The sequence below is a fragment of the Apostichopus japonicus genome, chromosome 11, assembly GCF_037975245.1.
Source record: "Apostichopus japonicus isolate 1M-3 chromosome 11, ASM3797524v1, whole genome shotgun sequence".
Lineage (NCBI taxonomy): Eukaryota > Metazoa > Echinodermata > Holothuroidea > Aspidochirotida > Stichopodidae > Apostichopus > Apostichopus japonicus.
Genome location: NC_092571.1, coordinates 22605386 through 22615347, shown reverse-complemented (window position 1 = coordinate 22615347; position 9962 = coordinate 22605386). Strand labels below are relative to the sequence as shown.

The 9962-nt window shown below is 36.7% G+C and overlaps 1 protein-coding gene across 1 annotated transcript; it reads left to right on the top strand.

The window, feature by feature from the left end:
• Window positions 1–27: 27 nt before the first annotated feature.
• On the top strand, window positions 28–9953 carry LOC139975655 (fumarate hydratase class I, aerobic-like). Its single transcript, XM_071983742.1, has 12 exons — window positions 28–145; window positions 724–907; window positions 1035–1162; window positions 1817–1955; window positions 2485–2585; window positions 3261–3467; window positions 3626–3752; window positions 4548–4738; window positions 5195–5305; window positions 5975–6181; window positions 7080–7199; window positions 7781–9953. Exons 2-12 carry the CDS (start codon window positions 724–726, stop codon window positions 7997–7999), a joined length of 1734 nt encoding a protein of 577 aa, XP_071839843.1. The 5' UTR covers window positions 28–145; the 3' UTR covers window positions 8000–9953.
• Window positions 9954–9962: the final 9 nt, after the last annotated feature.

Below are 9962 nucleotides of genomic sequence, written 5' to 3'. Positions count from 1 at the left end.
CATAGTCATAGCAAAGTCCCATAGATCTCAATAGTTGAGACAGTCACATTAACTGTTAACAGGATAGGTAACAGGTTTGATTGCTAGCAGAGCTACGCATTGCTCCGTGACAAGTTGAGATTTCTTTCACGAAGCCCGTAGGAAAGTGAGAAGGCTTTCTTTAATGTTCTCCAGTTAAAAAACCAAATAGTTTACGCAACTTACTGCGTGGTATGCTGCAGTATGCTTGCAATATCCAGGGTAGGCTTAGGAGTAGGACCTAAGTTAAGCCTAAATCATGTTACTGTTTATGTTAGGCCCAGTTCTGCTAAAGTTAAGTTTGAGTCAAAATAAAGCAAGGCCAAAGCAGACTACTTAGTTGGCTTGGCTCAAGGGGTGGGTAGAAAGTAGGACAGGTGATTGGTTTCACAAACCGACAACAGGTTGTACTCCTAATACCACAGGTTTTTCATAAACAGTAGGGTGTTGGTGATATCAGCCCATGCCCAATGCTACTTTACGTACTGTAGCCTAGTGCCTAAGTGCCAGCAATTCCTAACGTTACAGTTACACTCGACACTAAAGTAATCATTTAGAAGCTGTACAAGAATCACAGCAATTTTATTACCCCATAAGGCTTAGCCTGTCTGCCATGAGAGTATGGAAGTTTTTTGCATCCTTTTATGTTGTAATGTTCAGTTACAATATCTTATACATTTTACTCCCAATTCTTTCCCACGTCAGATGTTGTCAGCAAGTTTCAGGAATGTGGGTTGTTCCTTTGGGTGGCGTATCCCGCAGAATGTCTGCCATCAGCTGATTAGAACAAAGGCTTCCAAACCACAAGCAGCTGCTACCAAGCCATTTATTTATCAGGAATTGTTTGAAAAAGATGTCAAAGTTGAAACACCATATAAGAAGCTCACAGGTATGGTGACATTTTTCATATCCAATAATTTCTTTGCTCCTGATTTAAAGCAATGTGATAAGAATGTATTTTTTTTTTCACCAAATAATTTGTAGTAATGTCTACCTTTTCTCATACAACCACACAGGAGACTATGTTTCAACCATAGAGGTCCAAGGCCGAAAGATATTGAAAGTGGAACCAGAAGCCCTGACGATGTTAACTTCACAAGCAATGATTGACATCGCACACTTGCTTCGCCCAAAACATCTGCAGGTACCTATGTGTATCAAGTTGTATCAGTACAGAGAAAAGTAATAGCAAAAAAGAGTGAGGGGCAAGAAAAGGTGGTGGAGTATGTACACTATGCCTCTTTAATCTGGTGTAAAAATGCACTAACATTATGAGATTGCCATGCACCAATGTTGTTAAAAAATTATCACAATCGAAGGATTGTCTAGAATTATTTGATGACATTCCAGATTAGAAACTAAAATAAATTGTAAATAAAAAATTGTTATATTAGCAGGATGTAGAAATATTTGTGTGCTAATGTGTAAATATTTGAAGTTGAATAAAACATAGACATTAGGTTATTAAACTTAATTGAAATGTTTTGGTGTTCTAAGAAATTAACAATAGTATATTTACCTTCCTCATTTTGGGGGACATTCAGAGTAATTATTGTGTCTGCATTTACATAATTTGTACATGTTCTGTGTTAAGCTGTACAGCCTTCTATGACTGGTAGGCATACAATGTTTAAAAGGGAATTTAAAAAAAATATAAGCAAAGTACTGAAATTTAACCACGACTCATGAAAATACGTATATTTAACATGTATCAAAAGTTAATTTCCTACACATAGTCAATCTTTAACAAACATGTGTCAAAAATCTTTTCATATTTTGTTTTGAAAAATGTTAACAGCAACTCAGCAATATACTAAAAGATCCAGAGTCTTCAAGCAACGATAAATTTGTCGCTTTAGAACTTTTAAAAAATGCCAACATAGCTTCAGGGATGGTGCTTCCAGGATGCCAGGACACAGGAACAGCCATTGTCATTGGTAAGGATGTGCCTCATCAAACAAAAGGAATTCTTAATATTTTTCTTTTCAGTTTCAAGGAAAGGAATTGAAATTTATTTTATCATTGGATAGCCAGAAATATAAGGATGTCACTCCTAGCAATGTTGAAAAGCTCCACAGAAAGGCAGAAATGCTTTTAAATTAATTTGTTGCTCAGTAGTTCTGAGTTTGTACTTAGGGTTTGTGACTGTCGATGTAAGAGAATGCTGTATATGTGTAACAAATGGTACCATTCATTGCAGTTTGTCTTTTTGACATACCCTAAGGTGTCATATAAGTTTGTTTCAACATCCTGTTAAGACACTGGGAGATGCGTCCATGCTGACACATTGTTAGAATTTAACTTGCAGACCAGACCACTTGTTTTGACCATGTGGCCTATCTTTATAATTCAACTCACTGATTGATTAAGATGTGCTTGTCAACATCTGTTAAGGCAGTTTGAAAGTGTTCTCCATTAGGACATATCGTGTGTTCTAAAACAAAAGATCTATTTGCATATTTTCAGGGAAGAGAGGTCAAAATGTTTGGACGGATGAACGAGATGAAGAACATATATCAAGAGGTGTTTTTAATACTTATCGTGACACTAACCTTAGATACTCACAGGTAAGTTTTTTTGCAGCTTTGTTTTAATTGTTAGCTGACAAATTTTAGCTGTACCTCCTACGTATTAAAAAACTGTTAGGATGCCTTGGCAAGAGATGTATGGCTTTCTACCATCCCAGATTTAACTGACTATTAAGTATTGTATTGTTTGGTTCATTCTGTATAACAACATTATCCTATTTGCAGATCCTGCATATTAAGTAGCTTGTAAGAAAAATGTTTAATGGCTCCAATTTCACACAAGCTTCTAGAACTGAGAATTCTCTCCATTAAGTTTACTCAACTCAGTTTTACCTTTGTAACTCTCAATTCTGTAACCTTACCATCACCTTGCAATATAAATTTGTGAAATTTTCTGAAATGTTGTGGCTCAGAATTAATGTCTTAGTGGAGACAAGGTTTAGCAAAGGAAGCTTTGTGATAAGTTTGATAGTGCAAAGTAAAGTTGTGATTTCACAACCATGTTTATACTATTCAAACTTTTTATGATTTCAGGTTATACCCAAATGCTGTGTTCTCTAAACCTGTAAATCAGGTACCTATGTGCCTTGCTTAAGTGGTGTTATATACATTTCCTTTCATGAATATGTAAATTACTGTGGAATAATTTTTTCTTCCCGCCAAGAGTGAGAATTTGATCCAATGTTTTGCTGTTTTTCATTTCCCAATTATCAGGTTGCACCTCTTGACATGTATAAAGAAGCCAACACAGGAACTAATCTACCCGCACAAATAGAACTTTACGCCACCCCAGGACATCAGTACGACTTCCTATTCCTTGCCAAGGGAGGTGGATCCGCAAATAAAACGTTTCTCTATCAGCAAACGAAAGCACTTTTGAATCCAGAGAAACTGATGAAATTTGTTGACGAAAAAATAAAGGTGAGCATATTCTGGGCATGTTTGTTAATTTCAGTCAAATATTAGCAGTTTTTTCACGAATTTTAACAAGGTTTGCGTTGTCATCAGCAATCTAAGGGTTATACAAAACAAAAGTTATTGCTTATAGCTTTTAAATCTCTCATCCATCTCTGTTTCAGACCCTCGGGACAGCAGCATGTCCACCCTACCATCTGTCGGTCGTAATCGGCGGTCTGTCGGCAGAACTTACTTTGAAAACTGTGAAACTTGCATCCACAAAATATTTAGACACGTTACCCACATCAGGTGAATTTTACTCTCCAGATTCTACTTTGACTTGATATCAACACCAGACTTTTATAAGATAGACAGCAGGTTGTACCAGTTTGAAGAAACCAACCTTTATAGTCCTTCCCCTCGTACTAACCGTGAAAATCAAGTCCATTTTGTTAGCACACACACATTATTAGATGTAGGCTTAACGATGAAGGCTTAACGCTCTATGTGCGTACTGCACAAAAATAGGTAAAAGCAGTAATACTACTCGGAATGCAAAGTCAGCCCAACACTCAGTTGTTTCAAGTAGTGTCTGGAGGCAGGCAAGTTATGAAAAACCGCTGGCGTATAAATTTAGGTGCCAAATATGTTCATTCATTGAGACACGCTCCTCAAAAATGATAAATCTGGTGTGAGCTACTATGCAATTTGGTGCCCTATTTTTAAATTTGTAATGTTTTGTTTTGACATTTTTCTGGTAACCCACATGTTAAGAATCTTTGCTGAGGTCGAGATGGAAGTAATTAAGAATATTCCATTGATGCTGAAGATTTTTTTTGAAGCAATTTTTTGGCACATTTTACTCAAAAATATGCTAGCTATATAGTGAGTACCTAACTATTCCATTCAGTTCATACAAACGCTTGCTCAGACACATTGGTTGCATTCCCCTTTATAATCACCTGGAAGCCTACACTGACCCAGATGACAAAGTCTGTGGATTATTATAAAGGTTCTGATATACAATGTAGCAAGGCATCTCTAAGCCTGTTGGCTTTCTGGTTTTCCTCCTTTATAATTTAATAACTTCATATTTCTGCTCAGGTAACGAATTTGGTCGAGCATTCAGAGATATCGAATTGGAAGAGAAAATACACGAGTTATCTCGGAGGACGGGGATCGGTGCTCAGTTTGGTGGTAAATACTTTTGTCACGATGTCCGAGTGGTTCGGATGCCCAGACATGGTGCTTCGTGTCCTGTGGGCATCGGTGTGTCATGCTCAGCAGATCGACAGGTAATAATAATAATAGCGATTTATAATGTGCACATATCCGCCCTGCTGGGTGCTCAAGGCGCAAAACAAAAAAAGGTATGGTAAAAGAAAAACTTAAATTAAGGTAAACAAGTTGGATGGTATTATATATAACTATATCTTGTACTGTACTCTCTTGGTCTTCTGCCAGTCTTGGTCTTCTGCCAGTTTCCATGGCAACCCAGAGAGTAAAACATTGTATGTGAATCATGTGAAAGTAACATATTCTGTCCTTTTAAACCGATTTTCCACCAGTCTTTCTTTCTTTGTTCTAAGTAAATTGTCTTGATTAAAACAAAGACTATAAGTAAAATGGATTCTGTATTTTTAAACCGATTTGGCACCAGTCCTTCTTCTTTGTTTAAAATTAATTGTCTTGATTAAAACAAACACTATAAGTAAAATGGTTTTCTGTCTTTTTAAACCGATTTGCCAAAGGCTTTAGGTAAAATTACAGAAGACGGAGTGTTTTTGGAACAGCTGGAGACTAACCCCATCAAGTACCTTCCAGAGGTTGAAGAAGACCAGCTCGGCGGAGATGTTGTCAAGGTAAGTCGTAAGTGGCTGCTTCAGTTTCAAGCAGGAAGCAGGGTATGACTTTGCTTGAAGGAACGAAGAATGGGACAATATCAAACAGGAATATAATATATATTCCAGATCATACACAATATCAAACAGGAGTATATTCTGTATTTCAGTAACATCATTTTTTTATACAATAGGCAACATTGTATACATATATATATAAATATATATATATATATTATTACTATTATTATTAGAGAAAACCAGAGAAATAAGATATGGTTAATAATTGACAAATAAGGAGTAGTTCAAAAATATATGTCCTAAAACTTTACTCCTTATTTTTCAATCATGAGTCATATCTTATTTCTCTGGTTTTCTCTAATAATATTTTCTTTGGAGTAAATGTGGATTTTTGTTATAACATATATATATATATATATTCTGAAGAGAAAAATGTCAGACAATGGATTTCATTGTCTTCTATTGTCATTAATTCGTTAATGAAGAGTACTTGGAACTTTTGTTTCCATTAATCTCACTTTCCTTAACATTCTCTCTCTATTTTGTGAATTCTTTGATTTCAAAAGAAATAAAAGTGACAGATTTGATATCAAAACAAACTCAGAGGTCTAGGAATTTCTGTCCAGAAGTGTAAAATATTTTAAACATCTCTCTAAATTTTTTTTACAGATTGACCTCAATCAACCAATGAGTGAAATTCTTCGTAATTTGTCTCAGTACCCGATCAAGACCAGGCTCAGCCTAACAGGGACTCTAGTCGTTGCCAGGGACATCGCACATGCAAAATTACTAGAGAGGTTGAAAGATGAGGGCTCCCTTCCACAATACATCAAAGACCATCCTGTGTATTATGCTGGTCCTGCCAAGACTCCTACAGTAAGATTCGGTTCGCTTGTTCATAAGATCCAGGGCGTGAGGGAGGGAAGGGGCAAGGGGGGAGAAGGAGTGGGGGAGATAGGGATATGAAGAGGGGCTATTAAGGTTGTGGACCATCTTTCGGAAATAAATAAAATGATTGTAATTTCCACAAAAATGGATGAAATGACAAAAGGAAGTAGCCAGAAATGAGTCAAATAGTGGTTAATAAATATGAAACAAAAGGCCAGTTCTGTCTGTATTACATATTTCCATTTTGACCATCATTTAATTGTACAGATCACATGAATGCTCTTAATCATACAAAGAGTAGGTGTTCACATTCCAGCATCAGGCCGTGGCGACAATTACATCACTGGACCTCCATTTGAAGACTTCATTTTTCTTTCATTTGTATATGACATAATTCTTCATCCCATATTTTCTTGGGACCCTTAGCTAGCCTCAATCTCCTGGGCTATAGCCCCACTCAGAGGCTACAGCCTACAAGAGTCATTACAAGCCCTTGGGACAATTTTATCACCTTCCCCACACCTTACACACCTCTTCAGTTTTAACCTTCAGTATGTTATGAAAATGAGAATACATTATTCTTTACTTCATAATTCCCAGTCCCCATCATTATTTTTCAACACCCCCTAATTGACTCTGGGTCCCTGGTATGTATCCCCTCACTAGCCCCCTCCCCTCCCCACCCCTCGTCAGGCCTGCTGGTAACATATCTTTAACAATATTCCATCAGCTTCCTTTACCTGACTATTATAATACTACAAGTCATCTCTGTTCTAATTTGCAGTTTTAGTCACTGAATAAAATTAATATGATAAATTACTACCTATTACCAGAGAGCTTACTTCTTTTATGATTATGATTATAATTTTTTGTATTTGTCTGACAGGGGTACGCCTCTGGATCCTTTGGTCCCACCACAGCCGGTAGGATGGATTCATACGTGGATGAATTCCAAGCAGCTGGTGGTTCCATGGTGATGCTCGCCAAGGGCAACCGAAGCAGACAGGTTTGGAATTGTTTTCGTAGTTTTATTCTAAAGATGGCCATTTTGCTAACTCAACTGTTGTCTTTTATAAATGACCAATTAGGTCCTTTTCTTATTTATAACTTGGAATGGTGAAGAGTTTTAAGTTGAGGTCTAATGGTGTAAATTAACCAACGGGTTATATTACATTCTCGTGGTATGATAATTATAATAATAACAATATGAAAAGAAAAATGAGCAAACCCCCCAAAAAATTTCTGGAGTAAGAAAGGATAAGACCTAGCATAGCCTACCTTATCTATTCTACTTTCTTTAACAATAACAATTAATATTTAATAATAACTATCGGGTGTGAAACCTACATTTTCAGTATTGTTGAGGAGTAAACATCAAAATTTTTCCATTTTTGACAAAAGAGCAATCAACATAGCCCTTGTTACCTATGCAGAACATTATTGAAATAACTCGACTGTATCTGGTTTCAATTTTTTTTTTAATTAATTTGGTTAAGAAAGACATTTCAGATTATTTAGGAAAAATATTTCACGCTCTATTTTCTCTCATCCATCCATCTCTATCTCTCTCTCTTTTCTTTCGTGAAGGTGACGAGTGCTTGCAAGAAACACGGTGGATTTTACTTGGGGTCTATCGGAGGCCCTGCCGCGATTCTCGCTCAAAACTGCATCAAAAAGGTAGAGGTCTTAGAATATCCCGAGTTCGGCATGGAAGCTGTTTGGAGGGTCGAGGTTGAGGACTTCCCGGCCTTCATCGTGGTCGACGACAAAGGGAACGACTTCTTCAAGAAATGGCAAGTGGAATGAAAAAGACCCGGGAAGATGTGAAATATTGACAATCACTCAAATTATGCAGAAAAGAAAAGAAAAACTTGGCAGTCAAAACATATCTCATGGTTACCTTGAGGAGGATCTTGGGACCTTAATGTGATATCTTCTAGAGGGATGGGCCGTGATCATATATTTTTTATTTTGAACAACTTTGTGGATGTAGATGGGGAAGATTGTTTTATCTTTGACCTCCCGATCCTCCTCACCAGGGAAGAACGAAAAGGGGATGTGTAGCAGTTATAACAGGGTTGAAAAAAAAAAAAAATAAGAAATGGAAATAAGAAATAAGGAAATAAATTATAGATGGAAATAGAAATATGGAGGTTCTGCAAATTATTTATATAATATCGCATCACAAAGTATTATGCAAATGGGCAAATCGCTATACAAGTACAAAGATGTATAGCAGGTTTCTGTACACGGGAAACATTGCATGTTGAAAGAGACCAAATCCAGAGCCTTAAAAACTGCTATGCAAACTTTAAAAACTACTTGATTCCCTGAGATTGACTAACAAATGTATCAGTTGAGAAGTATAAAACCACTCTCTTTTGTACTTTCTGAAAAAGGAAAAGAGAAAAAGAACACTTTTCTTTTGGAGTGTCTGATCTCAACATACTAACCAGGGGTGTGCTGGAGAAGGGGAGGGGGTAGGTGTGGTTAGAAAGATATGAGGGAGAATTCGAACATGATATTGACTTCTAACGGAGGGAAGTGAGTGCGGCATTGACCTATAAACCATAAGCTATTGGAAATTGAAAGATGCCTTTGAGTTCAAACTTCACTGGTCGTGTTTGAAAATTTCACCTGACCTAAAATACACTTTAATAAAAAATGTCGAAATGTGTCAAGTTTGTTTCATAAGTCAGATAATGCGTGACACTAATATTTAATAATAAAATGAAATAAACCCTCTTTATATTTGACAATTCATTTCTTGCCATAGATGTTAAAATACCCTCATCTGGAGAGAAATACTCTGATACACTTTATGTGTTTATCGTGTCGCACCAAATGTGGGAGATGACATCACAGAAATGTAGTCGTTGTCGCACAAATTGTGAGATATGACACCATAGAAATGTAATCATCACATGTTGCTGTATCCAGAGTCTGTTTGTCACAAACTTCACTCTTTACGTCCATCATATTCGGTAGGCCGAGTTACTTAAACAATTCTTGATAGAATAAACAAAAGACAGGTATTCTTCGGTCATGTCATGTTCTTTACAATCGAGCTGGGGTCAATTAATGTGACACTCCAGCCACACCTACAAATTAACAAAGGGTGCTGTCATATCGAAATATGACAAGCTGCAGTCTAAGACTGCCAGTTCATAACGGTACCAGGAGTTGGTCAATATAAGTATATACGATGCTGTTTTGGTGATTATTGAAACAGACTTCTTTTCAAGTCAACCCACATGTATTTGTTTTTCTAAAGCATGTTTCTCATTTGGTGCAACCGCACAAGTGGGACCATGAACCGAGTCAATCACCCAGTGCGTCATTATGCAAGTTTAACAGGTGTGCACACATGCGGGTGAGCGCTTTCATGCGATCCTGTTACTTCTATTCAGAGATTGTTAAACAGTGGATATGTCACACATTAGAACCGATGGGACAACACTGCCTCTTTAAACACTGGAGTGCCTTATTGGTATTGCCTTTTAAATCATAAAATTAGTCACCCCTCTTTGAGAAGATGGAATGACATCTTCATCTCTGATGCTGCATCTCACTAGGGCTGGCCCTCGATCACTTCTTATTTCACAGAAATATTCAGCCGTGTGATGAGGTCAACATCAAAGTTTTAATTTTGACCGGTAAGACTAGAAATTATTGGTCAATAAATATCTGTATCATAAGATGACTTTTAATATAATATGATGAAGAAAGTAAAAATAAAATTTATTTGAATTTTATCAAATCGTTCTTG